This window comes from Cyprinus carpio, chromosome A8, assembly GCF_018340385.1.
Source record: "Cyprinus carpio isolate SPL01 chromosome A8, ASM1834038v1, whole genome shotgun sequence".
Classification (NCBI taxonomy): Eukaryota; Metazoa; Chordata; class Actinopteri; order Cypriniformes; family Cyprinidae; genus Cyprinus; species Cyprinus carpio.
The window spans coordinates 3,550,169-3,576,516 of NC_056579.1; the positions used below are offsets into that span (position 1 = coordinate 3,550,169).

The following is a 26,348-nucleotide window of genomic DNA, read 5'->3' on the forward strand; positions in this document are numbered from 1 at the left end:
AAATACGTAAAACAGATGGGAATAATGTGTTTGTGAATAATGCGTCTTGACATTGGACAAGCTGTACAGGCTTTTGTTCACAACTGCATTTTATTGTAACAATCAAAGACATTAAGAAGGATGAATTGTGTACGTATCTTCCATGAGAAATGCTCAGCTTGTCATAACAACGCTCACAGACATTAATCAAGAACTGTATCACTTGGTGAATAGGCAGGCAAGTCAATTTATAAAAACAAAGCAGAACTGCAACGCAAGAAAAGCATTGTGACCTGACGTTTAATTCAGAATAACACTGATCAACCTTACACATGACGGACAATCACTGCATCCTTTAAAATGTCCTCACGGTAAAGGTCGGTTCTGTTGCGGGACGGAACAGCAGGGGGTGAGATCCGAGATCCACCGCAAGAATAAACCCCCGGTGTGAAGAGGTTACCGGGGCAACGCTCCAGAACGGCACGGCTGTTGTATCTAATCAGCATCCACCCCGAGTGATCGGGACCGTTGCTATAGAAACCACCTTCCTCCTAAACCGAAATGAAAGGGTGAAAAGAGCACCTCCCTCTCGATCTGCTGTTCACACAGAGAGTTTTTCTTTATATTCTCAACTGTATTGTATTGTTTCTGGTGAGACCCTCTTCGTGAAAACTGTGGGACAAAGTAGGAATGGACAGTTTGACATTTACAGCGAAAAATGAGTGAATTCAACTCACACCAAAACCCCACAGGACTGCGCACCACGGCCAAAAACACCACTGTTAATCTTTTTTTTTTTTTTGCTTTAAACATCTCCAAAACACCATTTAAATAATACTGAGAGAAAATAACAAAGTGCAAAAACGTGAGGAAGACAAACGTGAGGGACTTCAGGAAGCGTTGAAACACTGACCTGAAACCGAAATCATAACATGCATAGAAAATAATAAAATAAAAAAATAATCCCACTATTAAGTTCATTATAAAACAACATTCTAAAAACTTGTAATAAATCAGGCATTTGTGGAAGAGTTGACACTTTTGCAAAATGTAAAATGCAAATGTGGTTTGAATCCTAAACAATAAATAACTCATCGACTCTTCCTACAAGGAAAAAAACAACAAATCAACATGACGACAGCACGTTTAACACTAAACCATACAGGCGGGAGTTTTGTGCTGTTCATTTCCAGAATGCAAACAAATAATAACATTAAAGTACGGCGGCAAATGACGGATAATACTGCCTCGCTAACAAAACGTTATCAGAACGTTCTGGCAAGAATAAAATGTTCATTCAAAGCGGTCTTTAATAATGATATTAATCCTTAACACAAAAAACGTTATTTATACATCAGTCATGGAACGTTTTTCTGAAACATTTTAGTGCCACATTTGTCTAACATTTTTTATCCGTTACTGCTAGTTTAAGAATGTTCAGAGAACATTCAAAAGTAACATTCCCATAATGTTTTTTTTTTTTTTAAACTGGCCATTTGGAATGTTCAGAGAACAGTAACTTAATGCAAACATTGGCAAAACGTTCTTAGAACATATTCTTGTTAGCTGGGTAGTTCCTGTTCTTTGACTGTAGATTACTTGGTTAGCCGGATAAGTTTCAGGACCACTTGGCCAAAAACAACAGTGTTTGTTTTTCAAAGCACGCATTGCATGTTTACGTCACATTTATGAAGGCGTTAATAAATACAGTAATTTTGCATTTTAATCCAATTGCATGTAAAAAAAAAATAAAATAAATCCTAATTTATGACCAAATAACAAATAAGAAAAAAGATGACATTATTTCCAGTTCATTCGTCACATGAGAAATTAAAGGTTGCATTGTATTTTGGGATACAGTACACAGTACAGTATGCTCTGTTGCATAATGCACATTTTGCATGTAGAATGTCGTTCCATGCAAACAGATACCCCTCACTATGCACGGTATACATACTGAAGAATTATTAGTATGCTGTTCAGAACGTAGTCAAGTGAAATAGCACAACATATCTGACATTCCAATACCAATGCCAAGTCATCCTGAAACTTATTAATCTAAGAAAGATGCACTCAAAAACAGGATGCTAGAGTTAAAAGGATGGGTGTTAGGGTTGGATGAATGGACAGAAGTGTAGGAGGAAGTAGAGGTGTGCTTGTTGGGACGCAGTCCAGACGTCTGGACCGATCCCGGAGGAAAAGCCCAAGTTTCTTTAACCCCCATCCCACCCCATCCTTTTATCTCTGTAATAAGAAAATGATTTTATCCCAGGCTGGTAATGTTGGCCCTGCCACCTGGGGGCGCCACAATGCGCTGAGTGGTACGACGAGGAATGTTGTCGTCAATTTGAGCCCCTGTGGAATGATGAGAAAAAAACAAAAAAACATCCGGTTGGCAAAAACAGAGTGGACATTTGCTCCATATATTATAAAACTATTACGTGAAAAAGTATGCAAGAATACAAAACTGATATAAACAATCAAGCAGTTGAGATTTGCTATATACTATATATCACCACTTGTGAGTATACTGTAGTCATGCGGAAAAAAGTTGGACGTACTTATATATCCAGCTTTGCTATAATATGGTTCAACAATCACGTAGCCGAGATTTGTATATATTTCTTTATGCGAGTATACTAATTAAGTTAATACTGTATAAATAAGACACATTTTTATTTTATTTAATTTGAATCACATTTTTTATCTAAATTTATGTAAAAATGTCAAAATCTGTGGCAGAGTGATCAAACAATGAGACAAAAATGAAACATTAAAAATCTTAATTGCTACAGCTTCGTTCATCACATTGGAAACTGAAGGTCAAGTTGAGCACAGTGCATTGTGGGATACAGTGTGCTCTGGTTGTACTCTTTATTGCATATCATAATGGCACTACTGTCTTTTTAGAGCTGCTTTAAAGCAGAATTAGAATTTGTCTCATATTTGAAGAAATCTGCATCACTGATTCTGTTAATTACCACAATCTGCACTGTATAAAGCGCTATACAAATAAAGGTGACTTGACTGTTGCACATCACAGAAAATTTGAATACTGTGCATAGCATATATTAGGGGTGTATTTCATTTATGAAATATCTAGTTATAAATATCTTAATTTGAACAAATCATTATCAATTCTTAAATGCCAAGATAATTTTTTTGTCTATGCAGTTTCAATTGCATGCACGCCTCTGCCAATAATCGCAATAAGCTCCTTAAGAAATTTTTAAGTATAACTGAATTTATTTTAAGACAGAGCCACAATTTGTTCAGTAAAACACTGTTTCATAAAAAAAGAAAAAAAAAGCAGTTTTCCCCCCTCTGCTGTACCAAAAACACACCGAACCATGATTTCACAACCATAATTTTTGTGTACCATTACAACCCTAGTATATATATATATACTGCATACTGCCAAAATAATATGGCAATGTGCCATTCTGAAAAGTTCACTGGTAGCAAATGATATACGTTTGTTTCACAAATAAGAATAGGACATTTAGTTGTATATTCACCAGATAGACTGAATCCAGACTGATGCAGGTTGCGAACCGGTTGAGGAGTGTGTTTGACTGGAGAAGTCTTACTGGAGGTGACAGGGGTCATGACCTTAGGTGTCACCGTGACCTCACACACCGGGCCGTCATACAGACCTCGCGGGACTCCACACAGCTCACCAAGCTGCGATGAAAGATGCCATAATTTGACTAATTTTTAATCATTTATAACTATTTAAACTGCGAGTCTTGTTTGTATATGCATCTTTGTATGTGTATATACCCTGCTGCGGGCCTTTATCCTCTTGTAGACGTAGTCTGGGAAGGGTTTACGAGTGATGTAGCGTCCAGAGCCCTCAGTGGTGTGGAGGTTCCCGTCCTCCAGGACGATCTTGCCCTGGCTGATCACCACCAGAGGAGCTCCACGCACCTCAGTCCCCTCAAAGATGTTGTACTCCACCGCCTGAGAATGACAGAAGGAGGGAAGAGCTCTCATCTTTAACCACTACATTGCTTAAAAGTCTGTCTAGCTGAGCTTTTGAGGCACTATACTTTCAAAACAATCTGTAGCACAGAGCAATTAAATAGTAAATAAACCTAAAACATGGAAAAAAACTGATTCACTACTGATCAAAGGTTTTTAAATGTTTCTAAAGAAGTCTTTCATGCTCACCAAGGCTGCATTTATTTGATTTAAAATACAGTAAAAACAGTAATATTGTGAAATGTTATTAGAATTTATAAAAATTTGAATATGTTTTAAAATGTAATTTATCTCTGTGATGCGCAGCTGTATTTTCAGCATCATTACTTCAGTCTTCAGTGTCACATGATCTTCAGAAATCACTCTAATATGATGATTTGCTGCTCAAGAAACATTTCTGATTATTATCAATGTTGAAAACTCTTCATATTTTTGTGGAAACTGTGATACTTTTTCCAGTGGATTTTTTTTATGAATAAAAAATCAAAAGAACAGCATTTGTTTGAAATATTGGTCTTTGGTAAGATTGTCTTTTTATGCATCCTTGCTGAATAAAAGTACTAATTTCTTTCAAAATAAATAATTACATTTCTGACTTTTGAATGATAATGTACATTAACATATCCCAGAGTTCACCGGCGCTCAGATAATTGACTCTTTCTATATTGACCGCATCTGTGTCTCATTCCGGTCGAATGAAATCAGCACAGATCGCAGCATCAGCCTCACTGACAAACAGGAGAGGACAGACCGAGTGAGTGAGTCAGCAGAATACCAAAACAGCTCAGAGCAGAGCATCATAGGAGTCAGAGCTGGTCCAGACCTAATGGTGTCACCCACATTACGCTTCATTTAGAGAGCATTCAGATACACGAACAGCCTGTGATGCACTATCTAACACTCAGACCCCAGAGCTTCCTTCTGAGCTAACACACATGATTAAATGATTAAACTCTTCTCACCAGGTGGTGGCTCTTAGCAGAGATGATTTTGGTAGTGTCTGGGTCCCAGAGCACCAGGTCAGCATCAGAGCCCACAGCGATGCGGCCCTTCCGTGGGTACAGATTAAAGATCTTTGCAGCATTGGTGCTCGTCACGGCCACAAACTGGTTTTCATCCATCTTACCTGTCACCTGTGAAGCAGAAGATTCAACTTTTTAAGGGAATGAAACAGTAAAAATGAATGATACAGTATAGGTATAGTCTATTGTGCACGTCATGAAACATTTGTATTACTGACAGATGACTTGTATTTCTTGGCATTTTATTTTTTCATGTTTCATGTTTCATGATTTTTTAATTCGTAAAGTAAGTATTTTAGGTGAAAATGGTTCAATAAAATGTTGAAAGATTAATGGCAGAAGTATGGTTATTATTTATTGGAAGGTTAACTAAGGTTATTGGTAATGATTAATGGACTAATCACAAAATAATAAATAGATTCAATGTAAAAAACAAAATAATTGATAGATTTATTGATCATCAAAATAAACATTTTCTTCAGCCCTAAAACAGATTACTTCAATAAATACAACAAAGTATTTTGTAGTAATATTAATAATAACTACATGTATTATCTTTTTTTTTAATTTGAATTAAAGTAATAATAATAAATTATTAAAAATATATATTTATATTATTAGTAATAAGTTATATAATAATTGCCTGATAAATAACACATCATGGAACAGTATATATATATATATATATATATAAATAATTATTTATAAAATAAGAATATAATTTATTTTATATATATATATATATATATATATTTATATATATATTTTTATATAATTTATTATTTATAAGAAAATAAGTAATATTATTTAGATAATAATATAAATAAACCAATGCATAAAAAGTAACAAATGCATAAACTCCTCACGTCTCATTTAATCTGGACATGTAATAATATTAATGAACAAATAAAGCAGATAAATGATCTCTCACCACACACTTGTCCCAGATGATGGACATTCTCTCCTCAGTACCGTTTGTTCCCTCCGGGATGAAGGTGAAATTATCCTTTCCCACGGCCCTCTGGGAGGTGCTGAAGGTGCAGTGAGCACTGCCAGTCACCTGCAGATCACCGCTGCACACAAAACACACACTAAACACTTACAAACAGTATTGCTTTTGCACATTGTACAGTATTTTTGGCAATATAATACCATAGCATTCTTTGAAAAAAAAAAAAAAAAAAAAAAAAACGTGCTAAAAGCAAGTTAAGCATATAGCAATCATTCAGTACCACAGTATATTGATAGCTGACATAAAGTGCTTTTGGAAAGTAGTTTGACTAAACTACATCTAAACATATTTAGCTAATTATTTTATACAAAGAATTTTATGGCTGCATATGAATTGTGAGACTAAATGAAATATCTATACTTGTAAAAATGTATTTGTAATACCACATAAACATTTAAAATGAATTTGAAAAGGCAAAAAGTTGATAAAAGAACACATCTCAAAACATTTAGCTAATTATTTTACATGCAATTTTATCACAGAGACTAAATGAAATATTTATACTTCGAAAAATAAACTACAGTAACACCACATCAATATTTTAAATTAAAGAGAGTTGATCAAGAATAGTAAAAAGAAAATGTGATAATTTCCCCCCTTTTTTCATATACATCTTATTATATTTTGTTTATTAAAAAATGTCTAATTATGTATCCAAACCCATATACCAATGTACCATTATATTACCATCAGATACCATCATTGTACCATGGTGCTATTTTAGTATCATTAAGATAATATTTAGATTGTATCAATACTTTTAATTTGTTTTAGACTTTCTTTCATCTTAATTTTAGTCATTCTGATGTGTGTGTGTTTGTCATTTTCATAACTATATTTTTTTTATGAATTTTTATTTCAGTTGTAGTTTTAGCTATTTTAGTACATCAAATTAAACTAAATGAGAAATGAGAAATGCTGCCTTGGCGACTAGCTGAAATAAATGTATTTATTTATTTATTTATTTATCATCAGTTAACATTTATTTTAACAAACAAAAATGTATTTTTTTTGTTAAGATTTTAGTTTTACTAAACTATAATAACCCTGGAATTTCTCCCACAGTATGTTTTTGCACCATTTCAACTCGTAAAGGGTTTCTTTAATTGTCATTGGTAGTGTATATTAGTTTATCATAAGAATAAGTAGAGAGAAAGCTCTTTTTTGACTAATGGCGCCCTCTAGTGATCACCCATAACAAGTTTTCCCTTTGCAATCAGTATAACGGATGACATACAGTAAGTGCCTAAAAGCTAAACCCTTCTCTGCACACACTCACTGTGGTCCAAATAACCCCCCTGTACTCTATATCCCATAATGCACTACTAGTGGAAACACACCAGGCCAGCAGGGAGTTGAGATAGTCCGGGGTGGTGGGGTCGGGGCTGAGGGGTGGAGATGTGATGTAGGCTGCAGCTTTGGCCCAGTTCTTGCTCCAGTAGTGAGTGCCATCTGTCCCCAAACTGGCTGTGATAGGTTCCCCGTACACCACGGTACCTGCCGAGAAAAAACACTGGGTCAGAATCACTAGACCGCTTTTAAGAGCTAGATTTAAGAGCTACTTTGTTCTTCATACTTAAATACCTCGAGCTTATAAGCAGATGATGCTCTGTTTCAAATGCTAAAGAGCTGTTTTGCTGTATAACGTCTTCTAAAACCAGTCTTATTGTACAGATAAAATCTCGAATACAGTGAAGAAAATGCCAACTAGTGTAAAAAGACAAAATATATCAGTTTATCTTGTTTTAAGCATATTTAGACATTTTTACTGGAATTTTTAAAAGGCAGAGTAATAAAAACACCAGTCCCTGTTGAAAACAAAAACAATAGCAACCCTCATAGATTTTATATTGGTTTTAATGGGGACTGTATTGGTTTTAATGAAAACTGTAATGGTTCCTGTGGGTCTCTACTGGTAATTTATTGCCTTCTATTGGTGGCATGTTCAAACCACTAAATCCTAATGGAATATGGCCCAAACTGAACAGGGCTGACAGGTCTGTGAACAAAACCAGCCCAAAGACCATTCAAAAATAGCCCAAAACAAGCCCATGGACCCTACCCCAATATCAAAACTCAACATCCCATACCTAAAATACATATTTCGCAGTCACTCTTATGCATTATACACAATTTCAACTTGAAAATCACTAGTAGTAATCATAATCAGTATGATTTCATAAAGGCACTCAAAGTTTTTTTTTTTTTTTTGCAGTGTAGACAGTGTCACGTCCTCTAGTTAGGAGTGTGTTGATAATTTGGGGATAAAACCCATGTGTCATGTGATTTAGTGTGATTTATTTGTATTTTTAGATGGTTTTATGGAAACCCATGTGTCAAAAAAAAAAAAAAAACAAAAAAAAAAAAAAAAAACAAAAAACAAAAAAAAAAAAAAAAAAAAAAAAAAAAAAAAAAAAAAAAAAAAAAACGATAAAACCCATGTGTCATGTGATTTAGTGTGATTTAGTGGGATGTCAAGCTGGTTTTATAGCAAACATCTGAGGTACCTTTTTTCCTTTGGTCTGATTGGCGACGGTCACAGCCCGGTTGACGGCTTCAGCCTCCACCTATAAAACAACGGCCTGACCTTCAGCTCAAATTACAGACGCAGCCGCTGTAAAGTGCTGCTCAGCACCTCCTGAACGCTGACTGCACTTTTTGTGCGGCTAAAGGTTTCTGGAAGGCTGATGTGCCTGCAATACCAATGATCAATGAGTCTGGCAGCGAAAACAGTGGGAAAGTGGAAAGTCTGAAACCCCCTGATCCCTAAAGGGAAATAAACCATAAATGTGTTTTATTGCAGCATTTTTGAAGGTTATTTTGGAAGCGTTCTCGGGTCTCGATGTACTTGTAAGGCTGATGATGTGCTAAAAAGCCCTTCCACATGGTGCACAGCTGTAATTTTGCAGTGTGAATGTGTTGTGATGGTCAGTCTGATGTAGTCTGATGTGCATGTGAAGAGTTTTACCTCCTCTGGACGGCTCAGAACGTGTCCCTCTGGACCAGTGATACCCAATCCCAGAATCCTCTTCTGCTCCTATAAACAAAAGAGAGTAAAAGAGGTTTATAGTATCTACTTTTAAGAGTTTTTTCCATTGTAAAATTACTGTCATTACTGTCAATTAAGCACATTTGACCCCAGATTATATTAACTGTAATGGAGACATTTTACTTTTTTATATATTTCACTTATTTCTCATTTATTCTCAAATAATTACTGTAACTTTTTTTTATGATTTTACATTTAAATCAGCATAAAAGCAATACAACAAATACTACATGTTATATATTTTTTGTTTTCAGTTGCATTAATGTTATATATGTTATAATATATATGTGTGTGTGTGTACACGATTTTTTCATGTTTTTAAAAGACATCTCGTGTTCACAAATACTTCATTTACTTTAAATAATTAAAGGAAAATAAATAAATAATGTAAAACATTACAATATAATAGTTTTAGCATATTAGAATGATTTCTGAAAAAATAAAATAAATTATAGAAATAATTATTACATCTAAAATCAAATATATCAACATTAAATACAAAATATATAAAAATGGAAAAGTTATTTTAAATTGTAATAGTATTTCATACACACACATACACACACACAAACATTATATATATATATTATATATATATATATATATATATATAAAATCATATGATCAATTATTTATATTTATTTATATACATAAGAATTTTTATTCATTTTCTATTTATTCTAATGCCTATTTATATTAGATAATATATATATATATATATATATATATATATATATATATATATATATATATATATATATATATATATATATATATATTTTTTTTTTTTTTTTTTTTTTTTTTTTTTTTTTTTTTTGAGATTAATATGAAAATCATTTGAAAAAAAAAAGGGAAAGGAAAGGTGAGCTCACCTCAGCAATGATGTCCCCGTTCTCTGCATGCACCTGGGCGATGGCTCCCAAGTCCCTGATCACACTGAACACCTCATACATCTACAACAGACAAGAGGAACAACACTGGGTGTGTTTTCTGTGTTTATGCCGTGCAGTTTGTTTTATCATCTGTTCTGGATCTAAAGCAACAGGAAATGTGGTGAACACCAGAGCGAACGGGACTGTTCCCCGGTGACCATCAGCCCTGCACGCTCAAATCATGGAGAACTCATCATGACTGCTCTCTCAACACACTTTCACTGCTGATTCAGTGTCCAATCCATCTTTATCAGGATAATTAAAAGAATATGCATGAGAAATCATCCATACCTGGGAGTCATTTAGCTGGAAAATGTCCTTGTAGGCCAAGTAGACCAGGAAAGAGTTGACACCTGGGAGGAAAAAACCAGGATGCAAGACATCAGAGTGATGATTCTTCCCTTGAAAATGTGTGTAATTTGCGCCATAAAGTGCTAAAATCATCATGCTGTTCAAGCTCTATAAGTTCTAGCTGTATAAACTTCATTGATATAACTGCTGTACTGCAGTGTTAATTTCATTGACAAATAATTTTCGTCATAATTTTCATCAACAACATTTTTTCACCAATGAATACAAGACGATTAATGAAATAAAAACTTGTTTTGAATGAGAAAAACTATGACAAAAAAAAAAAAAAATACTGACATTTCCGTCAATGAATACGAAAGCGAGAAAAATGTTTATGTCTTAAGTTAATCAACAAAAGAGAGAAAATAACTCACTGGTAATAAGGATTACTCTAAACTGAATTTATATAAATAAATGTCTGGTTGAAAGAATGAAATATGTTGTTATAAAGAATGAATATTATAGAAGCATTGGTATTTCATTGAATGGAGGACCATGTTCTTGTTTCTTTATGAGAAGTGGTTTTATTTAGTTTGAATATAAAGGCATGTTGTGTGTCACAGCAGTTAAATCTGTGTGTATATATTGCATGTTCAAACCTTAATATATTACCAGGTTAATAGATGATTTCTCCAGGAATATATAATGAGTTTAGAAAGTTTGCTTAATAAATGCATTACACTGTAACTAAACCCATTTGAGTTTGTTTAATGGTTGATTTATGATTTATCTAGGAATATTTGATTTTAGTTGACTTAATCTACTGTACATTTAGTCAAGTCTAACAGATTCAAAAGATGATTAAAAATGAACACTAATTGTGATGTTATTTTTGACATTAAGCATTTTGACACACAATTCTTTTATACATTTGACAGCTTTTACTTTTTGAATTATTATATTATTTTGTATTTTTAAATCCTTTGAGAATGTGTGCAATTTAAGCCATAAAGTGTGTAAATCATCACTTTTCATGTGAGAACACTGTTATATTTTTTATGTATTATTTATTTTATTTTATAAAAAAAAATTTTGTTGTAAAAATTAATTATTGTATGATTATTATGTAATGTTTTTATTCGGTTATGTTATAGTTAAATAAACTATTTTATATAAATATATTTATATATATATCATTTATTTTGATTTATTTTATATAAACTATTTTACTTTTTGTTTATTCTAAATTATTCATTCTATTTTTTTTATTTTATTTATTCTCAAAGATGATGTTCATGTAATGTACAAAAAAAACTATAAATTTTTTATTTCCATGAAATTTTTTTTTTATGAAAAAATTATACTTTTTTAAATTCAAATCTTAATCTAAGCTGTAAACTGCCTAAATCATCACTTTTCATGTGAGAACACTGTTATAGGTGGATAAAGTAGTTCATTGATGTAACTGCAGTATTTAGATTTTTTCACATAATATGTGAAAGTTACTGGATTTACCTACTTGCCATGAGCATTTATTATCACTCAAATCTCATGTTAACACAATATTTTTAATTCCTGCAGCTAGACTTTTTGATACGCGTGTATTTTTCAAAGGAAAATCTGTTAAAGAAGTTAAAATGATCTTCTGTCAATCAATATTGCCACAAATGCACAAATCAACTGATCTAACCTAAGCTTTCATTTTAGTTGCACACATGCGAAAGTGTGTAGACTCCAGAAGAACATACCGTGATCTTTGACCAGCGCCTCGAGCTCCTCCTGCATGCCCTTGTGCCACTCTGTGATGTCCACATGCAGAGAGTAATCGCAGCAGGACTTGTGGTCAGCCCACTCCCTCCACTGGTTAAAGGCAGCGATCAGACTGACCCCCGGCTCTGGGACCACATGATCCACTGAAAACACACACATACAAATCACTATTAAGTGATACTAAATACTTGCATTGAAGAAATCTAAATATATTAAACATGTAATTTGTCCCACAGTTTTTAAGCTATCACTGAGAACGTCTTGGGGTCAGTATCATTTGAGTATTATATTTATATACTATTACAGTATTTAAAAATACTTTGAATTATCACCAAAAACATATTTGATATGTAACACTTTGCTCTCTTTCCTTAACAAAGGAACTGGATGCATTAAACATCATGTACAACATTTTGAAAAAAATATATATATTTAGAAGCAAATAATCATGAAATTGAGATTCATAATGTTAATATTCTGACAACTTTAAATCGCATATAAATGATTTATATACAGATAGATAGATAGATAGATAGATAGATAGATAGATAGATAGATAGATAGATAGATAGATAGATAGATATATAGATAGATAGATAGATAGATAGATAGATAGATAGATAGATAGATAGATAGATAGATAGATAGATTATGTTATGATAGATAGATAGATAGATAGATAGATAGATAGATAGATGATAGATAGATAGATAGATAGATGGATGATAGATAGATAGATAGATAGATAGATAGATAGATAGATGATGGATAGATAGATAGATAGATAGATAGATAGATGATGGATAGATAGATAGATAGATAGATAGATAGTAGATAGATAGAATAGATATTTATATCCTTTGTATTGGAGTTCTCCAGACAGAACTTAGATAGATATAGATAGATAGATATATAGATAGAGAGATAGATCGATAGATAGATAGATAGATAGATAGATAGATAGATAGATAGATAGATAGATAGATAGATAGATAGATATATAGATAGATCTAGATAGATAGATAGATAGATAGATGATAGATAGATAGATGATAGATAGATAGATAGATAGATAGATAGATAGATAGATAGATAGATGATAGATAGATAGATAGATAGATAGATAGATAGATAGATAGATAGATAGATAGATAGATAGATAGATAGATAGATAGATAGATAGATAGATAGATAGATAGATAGATAGATAGATAGATAGATAGATAGATAGATAGATAGATAGATGATAGATGATTGATAGATAGATATATAGATAGATAGATAGATAGATAGATGATTGATAGATAGATAGATAGATAGATGATTGATAGATAGATATATAGATAGATGATAGATAGATAGATAGATAGATAGATATATAGATAGATGATAGATAGATAGATAGATAGATAGATAGATAGATAGATCGATCGATAGATAGATGATAGATAGATAGATAGATAGATAGATAGATAGATAGATAGATAGTTGGTTGGTTGGTTGATAGATAGATAGATGGTATGATAGATAGATAGATGGTTGGTTGGTTGGTTGGTTGGGTCTATGATAGATAGATAGATAGATAGATAGATAGATAGATCTATGATAGATAGATAGATAGATAGATAGATAGATAGATAGATAGATAGATAGATAGATAGATAGATGATAGATAGATAGATAGATAGATAGATAGATAGATAGATAGATAGATAGATAGATCTTTGTCATATTTTTACAGGATTCATTCAGTCTCTAAATAACTAATTGACAAGAATTTAGACATACTGATCATAGTGGTGCCGCCAGCGAGAGCAGCTCGTGTGCCCTGGTAGAAGTCATCAGCTGCTATCATTCCCCGGTCGGGCATCTGGAAGCGGGTGTGAACGTCGATGCCACCGGGTATCAGCATCCTGCCCTGTGCGTCGATGGTCTTCACGCCACCAGGAACTATGAGGTTTTCACCGATTTGCCTGGAAACAGATGAAAACAAAGTGTCACAAAGGTCATCTCTACTGTCGGTGGTTACTTAAATAACTAAAAATAATGACATCGAATGATAAAAAAAAAACACTTGCTTGATGACTCCATCCTCCATATAGATATCAGCATGGAAAGACTGATCATCATTCACTATCTTCGCTCCTTTAATTAGAAGTCGGTCACTCTGTGAGAGAGAGGGAGACAAGAGAGTCATACAAAAATGCATTTATTCCCAAAGCCTGAATACATCTATTTATACAGTAATTTGACTAACTCAATAGGTATCACAAGCTATCAGTTTAAGCACAGAAACACTTAAAATAAATAAATGCATGTGCATATTTCACAGTAACATTTCTTTTACTTGTGGTTTTTAAAGGCTACAAACCCGCCGACACTAAATACAGTTTTTATAAATATATATATTTATGTATATACGTATATATAAAATTGTCTAAAAATGTATATGTATTTATATATTAATATAAATAATTGTTATTAATTTAAAATATTACTTCATATAGATCAGTAAGTGAGTCATTTTTGCATTTAAATGCAATTATGACACCAAAAACCTTGCAATGGGTTTTGAATTTTTCTATGTTGAATTTATTTTAAAGTGATTTGATTGGATAAATATCTTTGTATGGCAAGGCCACTGTAGAAAAATAACTAAATGAGATGCAACTGTAGATTGGGGACATACTGCACGGTCAGAATGTTGTTATAAACCACACAGCACACTAAAACATGACCAGCAAGCACTGGACATCAAGTTCAATCAGAGCTGAAGCATAAAGATCGCTGAGGCACATTAGAGAAACACAGCGATTCTTATCATGCTAAATCGATTCTGACACACCATCATGAGCCCAAACGTCATTTCAGGACACCGCCATCGACTGCAGCCCACATGCTTCCCTCCTGTTCAGACACACAGTGCACAGAACTGCACAGAAACATGGTGCACATTCATTTTCACCTTACTGCAATAGATGTCATAACACTGTCGTGGTAGCGGCGTGGAGGACATGCACCCTTATCCAAGAGCATGATGGGAATTGTGAGGGGTTTAATAAGATCTGAGTTGCTTTGTGCTCTGTAATATAGGACCTGCTAATGAATAGCTAAGAAAGAGGAGAAAGCAGAAAAGAGTCTGTGCTGTGGAAAACAAGACATTGTTGAAAAGACTGTTGCAAACTTAAAAATCTATGGATGAAATCCTATGAATTAAGACTTAAGTTCACAATTAAGTTCAAGATGCTTTACGATCCAATCTGAATGATTGTATTTCACATGAATGGAACCACAATACTGTATTTAATAATTGGCTGATTTGACCAAATTAGGATTCAATTTGATTGAATCTATTTGATTTTATTTGAAGCACAATTTTTGTATTTAATTTTTTTATACAATGAAGAAAAAAATTGTGTATTATTTAGTTTTTTTATTTTATAATTTTGAAGATTTTGAATAATTAAAATTTTGAAGTAGAAAGACTGGAATAGTATTTTCTTGTAAAACCTACTCTAACAATATAGGTTTGTTACTTTGTTTAATTTGTAATGAAACTTTGTATAATCATTTTTTAAAGTGCATTAAGTTTTTACAAAATATTTGATACCACTGAAATTTCACAACTCTGGACATGAAAAAAATAATACTAACCTAATTAATTAAAAGTTTCAGTCTTCAGTAGCTCCATTCATCATCATCATCATCATCCGACGCTCGCTCATGCTGTCAGCTGAAAACAGCTCACAAACACCCAAACCATCTTAACTGTGTTAGTCATAGTGGAAGGACTGCGATCACATGGGTTATTTGTGATGTTTAGACTGAGCTTGAGATCAATGTCAGTGATCAATATGCACTCTTTTTATTCGTCTGTGATGGACATATGCTCTGTATTGTTGTTGGTTGTTCCACTACTAACGCTGAGTCCAGACAAGCGCTGACTCATTCATTACGGCCTGAAGGCTCATTAAAACAGACCTTTACATCTGCTTTACTGCTGAGCTTTTGGCTTACTCGGCAGTTCTTTAATATAATGCATATTCAGGAATACTGACCAATTTGAGTATTAAAGAAGGCAGGCAATATCTCAAATCTTATCAAACGGATAGTTACATCCTGGATGCTAATAGGCCTTCATTATGATCCCGAATCTGATCTGGATAAGCACTGTGTCCAAAATATAACATATCACACATGGCTAACTTTGAACTCTGACTGCAGCTTTCCTAGAACGAATCAAAGCTTTAATTAGATGAAATATGAAGTTATTTGCTTTCAATTAGTAAAGTAGATTTGGGTACAAACAGACATTTAGTTGAGAATATAAATTGGTTGTCAAGTTTCAACCACACAAATGGTAGCTATTTAAGCTCAACTGAGCGTATTTGTGGCATGATTTTGAAAATAACTGAGAACAATAATGGCATAAGGAAACATATGCATAATTGTATATGCAAATATGCAAAACAAAACTTGTAAAATTATTTATTCACCAATATTTCAGCCTTACAGACTTTTTCAAGGTATACTATCATCAAATGGTGCACAGATATAAATACTGTATAAATAAATAGAATGTTTATATGAATAATATTGAATATTTTTTGGATGAAAAGCACTATGAATTAAGATTTAAGACCAGAAATTAAAATTAAAACTTAATTCGAATCATATCTGAATGGTTGTATTTAAAGAGACAATCACTGATAGTAAAATGATAATGGCAGAACTCATTTTTATTTGTCATAAACAAGTTTGAATTGTGAATGTCACCATTATAATTACAGTATGTACACATTTTGAATACTGTTGATGATTAGCAATGGACTAGAATTTAACAGAAAATACTACTCATTGACCTGGTTTGCATGACAAAAAGTTTCCCAACAACGGACTCACAGTTAAAATGATAAATAAAATGCACAGAATTAGCATCATACCTTATGTGCATCATTTGCTCTTGCTCTCCATTCATTTTTAGAACAGAGAGAACAAAAAATACATTTTATTAAGACAGAAACCCCCTCCCCGAAAAAAACAAATATCAGCTAATATGTTTTCATCACCCTGTTTTTATGCACATTTTGACTTATCGCATCAGAGACAAGTGACAGAAATGGCAAATAAACAAAAAAATCCCTAAATTTGCAACAACAAAAAAATCATGCTCACTAGAGGTGTTTTTTGACTTGTGTGGAAAAGGGTTTTTGCGAATAATGGGAGATGGAAACGCATTTGCCAAATAAATTCCTCCACGTGCATTAAAAAAAGTCATGTGACTTTGCGTTATGGGACGGCATAACCTGACTAACCAGCAGACTGATCTCGTCACACAGCCTCTGAAATGTTGTTTTGATCGTTCTTAATTGCCCGAACAAAGTCGGTCATTAAAGTACTTCTGTATAATTGCCTCCCAGAACTGAATTCAAAAACAGCAGCATTCGCCTCCGAAAGCATTTACTGAGTTTTCTATTATATATGAAAATTATTATATTCAGTGGTTTCTCCTACTTTGTTATATTTAGTGCCAGTTTATCAGGAAGTGTTCTCTTTGACTCATTGGATTCACAAATGTTTTATGTGATGATATTCCAATTTTGCGCAAGTTAAATTCGCAACTTTTGCAACCCATCTTATGTAGATATTATCCTTATATGGCCTGGAAAAGAATCAGATCATGCAATTATCATGACAGGACGACATATATAGTCTTCAACTATAACAAAAAATATTTTCTACTCATCTCTAATTAAAAAAAAAAAAAAAAAATATATGTTATTGGAATATGAAATATAATGTTTTATTTTGTAAAAAAAAAAAAAAGGCCACTAGTTAGCATGAGACTAGTGTGATATACCTTGTTAACTTATATCCGATATTACAACTTCACTGTCAAGATGACGTACACCATAATCCTGATAAATTCATTTTTGCATGAGGTCTGCACAAGAATACCAAAAAAGAAAGTGACGTAACTTTGGTGTTTTTTATGCAGCTGAGCTGGTACTTTGCCTCAGCTCCACAGAGGAACACAAACTTCCCGATGTCCACATGTTCATGGTGTTTGAGGACAAAAAACAACCAGAAAATAAAATATTCTGACACCCATCTGGAAGAGAACTCCCACCAAAAACAATGATTTAGACAGCTTCAAAAGCTCAAATAATACATGCTTTTGTATGGAAGAGTAAATGTAAGTGCTTTAACAAAAAATAAGAGCTTCATACAGTATTTGTATAAATAAATCCTCTGGATGCTGGCACGGCTTACTCTGACTCTATTATTCAAACTGCAAAACAGTTTAAATATTTTTCTATAGTAATCAGCAGTATGTTGTAGAGCTGAACTTGTATTGAACCTGAAATATTCCTTTAATCCATTGTAAAGCCTGTGAAGGGGTTTAATGAGTCATTACGTAACAGCAAAAAGTCCCTCCTCCAGATCAAGCATTACAGTGTTTGTACGTGAAATGTTGAACTAAAGCTTTGTTATGGTTAGATGTATTTCCGACAGCTAAGAGCGCCTAGTGCAGCTCTGTTTAGATTAAAGAGACAAATGCAGCACTTAATAATTGACTTTTCCTCAGCTGCACATGTAGTGTTTACTTCAAGGAGCGTGCGGGGCTGCTAATAAGAGACCATCCATACCAGAACAAATCCTTGTGACCCACTTACAGCAAATCTGGTGCATGCTTTTATCCTAAAGACATACACACTAACTCAAGCTATACTCTAATTGACTGTTATAATGGTCCTTGGACAGAATGCACTCCCATCCTGCATGCACGAGAAAAATCACCTTTCTGAAAGTCATGTGCACTGAGAACTAAGAGGTCTGTGCTCCAGTAAGTGGGTCAAACACGCTCAAATTCTTGAAGGTACAGTCACGTCTAGCAGTAGTGGAAGTGTTTCTGTGCCTGACCAGGTTTGTGTCTCACATCTTCACATGTATGCATTTATGATATTAATATGAAGACGCATGTAAGAATGCTGCCCAAACACAAAAAATACAAAATGCATGTGCATTCATAATTTATTTTGCGGGTCTTAGTCTGTAATGCTCTGTTTACTTTACTGCAGTTTTCAAAAAAATAAAAAATAAAAACAGACACCGAAGACATATGTACAGATCTCTTAGTCATGCTACATAAATGTCCACAGACAAATGATTTAATCAGGTCAAAGCTGGTTCACCAGTCTCAATTTCTCTTTCCACATTAGTGTTCATTTTGCTTTTGAACTGCAAATCCAGGCCTGTAAAGTGATATCCAGTATTCTGAATGGTAAGAATCATACTTCATTCAGTTACATGAATGCAGATGCCACATCATGCTCTGCTTTCTTCTACAGCATGTTTACAGCTAACACTTCTGGTTTAAAGTGCCCCTATTATGCCATTTTTAAGGTTCCTAATATTATTTTTGGAGTCTCCTACAACAGCTTTACATGCATGCAAGGTCAAAAAACACAGTGCGGCACAAAGCGCTTACAGTATGCACATCCGGCGCAAAGAATGATGCTCTTGAAGCAACACGGAGTCACAGCATGCAATACTTCGCAGCAAAAAGTTCAAAGCACAAAGGGAAGAGATTTTGATGATTTAAAGAGATTTTAACAGTTTTAAATTTCAATTAATGTGCGCTTTAAAAAGTCTTTTCTACTCCCATGTTTTGGTAGCCAGTAACATGATTTAGAAACAACAATAAATACTGAATGCTGGTTTGAATGCTGAATGAGAATGACTGACGGCCGCAGCAGAGAAAATGGTTAACTTTAATGTAAGACCTTAAATATTCATCATCTGTTATTCAACATTAAGCTATCGTATGTCTTCAGAAGACTTGGAATAGAATGCATAACGATTATTACAGTTTTGTAATTATTTGTAAAATTTACTAGCAATATCTGAGTGAAAATGGTTTCTACATCAGTTGTTTTTCAGTGTAACAGTAGGACTAGCTCACGGAGGTCTGAGTTTGCTGTATTCCCGAACATGAGCTCAACTGCACTAGCTGGAAATGTTAAGTCTTTCTGTGCCAGAGGTTTAATCATGAGTTCAGCTTCAAATCTGAATGATCAATCAGTGTAATCTACAGGGTCAGTGTGCAATCAAAAGCACATTAGGTGTCGACACCAAGTTTATTGGCACTGACTTTGTTCTCAGGAAGACGTAGCATCACATGCTATAACACTGCAATTTCCCTCAGTGTTTTTTCTAACCATACTTCTGAAGCACACGGCACTGCTACACTAACACGTGATAAAATGCCACATTATTTTAGGAATTTACAATAAAATATCACAAAGGAGATTTTTATTTCTTGTGCTTTTCTATGAACCAAAGGTCTCAATATAAACTCAAACATGCCTCATTAAATTCCTGAAAGGCCAAATGATCCAAATTTACAACATACTCCATGCCAACAAGTGACTCTTTTCTTTTTTTGTAAGGAATATATACACTGCAAAAAATAATTTTGTTTTGTTTTCTAGTACAAATATCTAAACATTCTTAAATCAAGATACATACTTGAGAAGCAAAATGGCTTAAGATATTAATTCTGAAAAAATCATCAAAATTAAGTGAGTTTATGCTTAAAACAAGAAAAGTATCTGTCAGCAGAGTAAGAAAAATAATCTTGGTTTCCTTTTGAATTAAGTTTTTATTTTTATTAATTACGCTCACTTAATTTTGACTAGTTAATAAAAAAAAAAAACAAGACTTAATGTCTTACATTAACTTTTTGCTTCTCAAATAAATGTATTTTGATACATTTAATTGAAATGCAAAATGGCTTAAGATATGAAGTCTTGTTTTCTGAAAGATGTATCAAAATTCTGTTAGTTTTTGCTAAAAACAAGAAAAAATATCTGTCAATGGGGTTAGAAAAATCATCATAATTCAAAGAGAAAACAACAACTAATTTTAAGAAAAAACTAATAATTTTGATACATTTTTCGGGAAACAAGACAAAGATATTAAGTAATTTTGCTTCTCAAGTAAATATATCTTGGTTTAAGAATGCTTAGATAATTTTAATGGAAAACAAGACAAAAATACTTTAAGAAAATCATTTATTTCCAGTGCATGAGAGCAGCTGAAACATAAATGAAAAATATCTGAGAACTGAGCTGCATCTATCATGATGGGTTACTGACACACATCTCAGTTTTTTGAGATGGCTTTCATTGCCATCGCTAATCACACAGCGGTCAAAGGAACGAACGGCTGCATTTTTATCAAATCAATGAGAGCCTGAGAGAATAACATAACACTAGCGGACCTCTCAGCCATTCGATACGCTGCGGATGATGAAGTCAGGCAAAGCAGAACATGGTCTGGGCTGCTGGAATGTGATTGCGGCAGAAAACATGGATAGAAAGTGGGCCATGGGGGTGTATGTGTGTGTTTCAGAGAGAAAGGATCGAGTGCTCAGGCCGTGTTTGTCACGAGTGGTGGCGATGTGACACTGTCAGACAATGCTAAAACGAAAGAGACAGACATACTAATGCACAGAAGTCAAATTTTCAACATGGCATCAGAATTTACCTTATGTACTTTCTTAACCTAAAGCCTATTGTATTATTTCTAGTACACAAACTTCTAAGGGCTTTTTTTATCATAACTTTGCTGAAAAACCTGTTGTACAAAATCATGCCTTCTGTTGATTTATAGTTTCTAAAAAAGCCTTTCAGTATAATTGTGCAAATGTCCATCTCCTGGCCTAAGCATCTATCAAATATCTAAGCATTTATCAAATATAATCTTATTAAGACATTATAGGTAGGTATAGAGTGACAGCTGATATTTATATAATTTTATGTACTCTGTTTTTATAGATTTGAAGTATCTGCTATACTGTTATAAAGATTTATCAGAATTGTATCTTACTTTTTGTCCGGATAAATATCTGCATCTGCACCAAACTGCATATTTTCTCTCAGTTTGGGCCTCTGAATAAAATGTACATGTTATTTCCTCCTCGAATATGAGCTCCATATTCTTGTTATATCATACAGTATAATATGCAAACTTATTTTTTCCTTTTTTATATATATATTTTGTCTAAAAAAAATTATATTAGATTTTTCCAGCTAATATTTCATATATTAAGTTATAAATCAGTGCATATTATTCTAAAGAAGAAAAATATGAAAAACATCTTTTCATTGACTGTTTTTCATATTTCCCACCATGTTTTTCTTATTGAATGTCTTCCTTCACTCACAAGATATCACGCTATGGAAGTCCAATAGGTTGCAAATGCCATTTCATGTTAACTTTATCCATCTGTAAAAATAACTCTTCTATTATTTAACATGCTTTTTCCCATAGGCATTTCTTTATAAAGACCCAAACAAAATTATAAGAATCTTCATGCATCTCTTTTCCATACAATCTCATTTCCTCATATTTTAACTGGCGCCACATTCACTAAATTTGGGTCTGTTCTTCACATAAGCTTTCATGTGACTTCAGGAGAACTGAAATATATAGTATGTACAGTAAGTCTTATAGACTAGTTACACAATAAATGATGGTGCTTTTTTGTTCATTTTGGAGCTTGACAGACAATGTCACAAATAAATGTCACTGTATACAAAATAGCTACATGAATCTTCAAACACTCGCCTGTGTTCCACAGCATACAGGTTTACAATAACGACATAATGTGAACTATACCTTTAAGTCTTTGAGTGTGCGGCACAGTATCAGTGTTTGCCACCCACTGGCAGTCTTATCACCGTCCCTTAAGATGGCTGAAGCTTAGCTGACGTCCAAGAGCTACAGGCAAAATCTAACGGCAAAGGCAGAGTTTCCATCTTTCTCCCTCCTGTCCCAGATCTGCCCGTTCCTACAGGCCTCCGCTAACTGATCAGCATTGCCTCTAAAACAATCCCAGTGAATATCGATGCAGTGCATGCTGTCTTTGGACTATAAAGGTCACTGGTTGACTGAAGACGTATTACAGGCATGTATCACCACAAACCATGACATACACTATACATTCACTGACCTACTTTTCAAAAGAGGCTTTTTTTATCCATTTCCTCTGGAGACGGTTCTCTGCATTTAGCATGGCTATCAAACCAGCTCCGGCTTACATCAGGGGTGGGTGTGGAGGCCATTGTACTGGCAGCTAAACTGAATCTGCTTTTTATATTAATGAAATACACTTTTGAAGGTGAATGCTGTCGATGCATGCCCAACCATCATTCACTGGAGATGTATCTAGTAAAATATATTTCTGCTACTAAATCTGAAACAGATTCTGTTGGAATACCGATGTTTGGTTTGATTTGATCCCATTTTATTTGAGGCTATGATATATTCCAAAGGATGCATGCATGCTATCCGCAAGCTAGTGTTTCAGTAAACTGACATTTTGAATCTGAACGCTTTCAGTACATGCAAAACCACAATTCACAATGATGTAATGTTTCATATTCATTGGAGATAAGATACATATCTTGTCTTTATTTGAGGCTATGCATATGGTATATTCCTAGGATCTTAAAATAATGCATGCATGTTTAACAGCTTTCCATGAAGCTGTTTTTAAATAAATTGAAACATACTTATAGTGAATGTTTCCAGTGCATGCAAAACCAAAACAAAGATTTCCAAGGAACTGCAAAGGGGCATTGCTTCATATTCACTGGAGATAAAATAAGAATGGCTAAAAATGTCTGTTTATTTTATTTAAAGTTATGCATTACAGCATAATCTTAGGATTTTAAAATAATGCATGCATGTTTAACAGCTTTCCATACAGTTGTTTTTAAATGAAAGAAAATGCACTGAAATCATTCACATCATTAGTACATGCAAACCACCAGTCACGAAGATGCTCCATTCATTTAGAACATAACAAGCAGCAGTCTAAGACACATTTTAACAACAAAATTAGAATTGAATGCAATAAATTAATTAAAGTAGCAATGTGGGCAGGTTATGGTTATAACCGGGAATAATGCATTCTATTCTATTTAAATGTTACCTGTATTACAATGCATGCATGCATGCTAGATAGCTTTCCACAAGGTAACAAATGAATCCAGATGTTACCTAAAGAGCTCCAATGGGTGACCCACAAAGAAACACATTTGAAAGTGGGACTGAGCACATATCCACAGAAACAGAGGTGACAGTAATCCAACATCTGATGGAATGGTGTTGACATAACTGGACCACTACAAAACCAAACTGCATATAACTTGATTATTTCTGCATTGAAATGCCATCATATGAATCTCTGGATTCGCTGTCATTTCATCACCTCATATTCTTTGCCGCTTTAATCGCGCGAGTTTTCAGCCCATCTTTCATGCTGATTTGTACTCACAGTGATGCGAGGGATGTTCTTCTTGCCCTGGTATCCGGACATCTCTGCGCTGATGGCTGGAGATCCGAGCGCGTAATGGTTCCCGATTCGCGTTTGGAGAAGCGACGCCCCGCAGCTCAATGACACCCGCCGCCGTCGGCACAAAACAAACCGGACGCGATGGAGGAAGGTTTCCAGACAATCCTGCAGAGATTCTAATTGTGGATGGTGAAATTCGCCCTGTGTTTCAGGTGACGGGCTTTTCTCTCTTGCTCCGGCGCAGCGGCAGGACGCTCCAGACAGACACTGATGGAGATTTACACGGCCAAAGCCACCGTGCATGCGCAAACACCCCGCCCTGATACACACACACACACACACACACACACACACACACACACACACACACACACACACACACACGCACGCACGCACGCACGCACGCACGCGCACACACACACACACACATCTTTATACATGCAGGACAAGATTCATTAAATAAAAACATTTATATATAGATATCTGTTTCTTATGTATTTTCATAGAATTATACAATTGTGTTGATTGTTTTGATTTTGTGAAGCACAGAAGTTAGCAATAAACGAGTTAATTTTTCTGTATAATATGAAATGACACACACACACACACACACACACACACACTTATACAATTGTGTTGAATATATATATATATATATATATATATATATATATATATATATATATATATAGATATATAATATATGACTGTTAATAGTATTCTGAGGTCTCTCTTTTGAATAAGATAATATACATTTTGTTAAAAAAAAGTGAAAAAAAGTGAAAGTGACGGAAATATATTGTGTTTGTACATTGTATAACAATGTACAAACATTTTTGCTGTTCAAATAAACAGAAATAAAGCTACTTTATTCATTATGGTTAGGTCAAATATATATATATATATATTTTTTTTTTAAATATTAAAATCAGTTCAATTAAAAATCTAATCAAATCTCAACATCTCAACATTTCTGCAAACTTAGAAATGACACCTGGCCTGGTTTATCCTTAATAATAAAAATTAAAAAATAAAATAAATTATGTATTAATTTATTAATCTATCCTTAATGATTATTTTTTATCTTTAATAAAATCACAGCTTTTAGGAAATGTGTTGTGTTGATTTATTGTTTTTCATTATTCATTATGATTAGACCAGCAGCTAGCCTTCTTTCTTTCTTTCTTTCTTTCTTTCTTTCTTTCTTTCTTTCTTTCTTTCTTTCTTTCTTTCTTTCTTTCTTTATTATTAAGTGTCTGATGTTGCAGAAAAGCTTACTGAAACAATATAACAATATAATATATTCATTTAGGATTAATAATGCAATTTAGTTATATTACTGATGAAGATTATATAATTTATTGTGGCTTTATCAAATTTTATGTATGACTTAAGCGTCAGCGAAAATAAATTGTGGAATCTCAACTAACATTTTAGTGTCACTAAAATATGCCAAGGCCTTATCAAAGAAGATGCACTTTTAAAAATGCAAAAGCATTTCTCTTTTGAGAGATTTTCATACTTAAATATTATGGGGGAAACTATAATATAATGGGAAAATGCTGACAAATAATAACTTCTCCTATAGTCTTGTGCACACACATGTAAATCTGGAAACAACCCCTCCACTTCAGCATATGCAACCTCAGTACATCTGCCAGCAGCCAATGACGTAAATGGAAGCCCACAGGCTCCTCCCACTGAGTTTCTATGGTTGCCGTGGGTTACTGGGTAGGCTGGTCCTCTACGCCTGTCTCCCATAAATGAAGAACACAATGGAATCCCATTCTCGTGTGAGATAATTTGGTATTTCACGGTCCGGTTCTCAGTGCATGGCTAATCGTTCTTTATTAATGCGACCAATTTGCTGCAGAAAGGAAAAATTAGTGTAGAAACTACTTGGAAGCATCTCACATTGTTGAATGGCATAACAAAGACAATG

At 33.7% G+C, this 26,348-nt stretch overlaps 1 protein-coding gene across 1 annotated transcript; it reads right to left on the reverse strand.

The window, feature by feature from the left end:
- Positions 1 to 64: 64 nt before the first annotated feature.
- dpysl2a (dihydropyrimidinase like 2a) lies at positions 65 to 24,737 on the reverse strand. Its single transcript, XM_042761649.1, is given in 14 exon segments — positions 65 to 2,334; positions 3,498 to 3,663; positions 3,763 to 3,942; positions 4,926 to 5,096; positions 5,917 to 6,058; positions 7,338 to 7,558; positions 8,505 to 8,564; positions 8,966 to 9,034; positions 9,919 to 9,999; positions 10,270 to 10,331; positions 12,018 to 12,182; positions 13,828 to 14,012; positions 14,118 to 14,206; positions 24,389 to 24,737. Coding segments are annotated over 14 exon segments (2,004 nt in total). The 5' UTR covers positions 24,710 to 24,737; the 3' UTR covers positions 65 to 2,242.
- Positions 24,738 to 26,348: the final 1,611 nt, after the last annotated feature.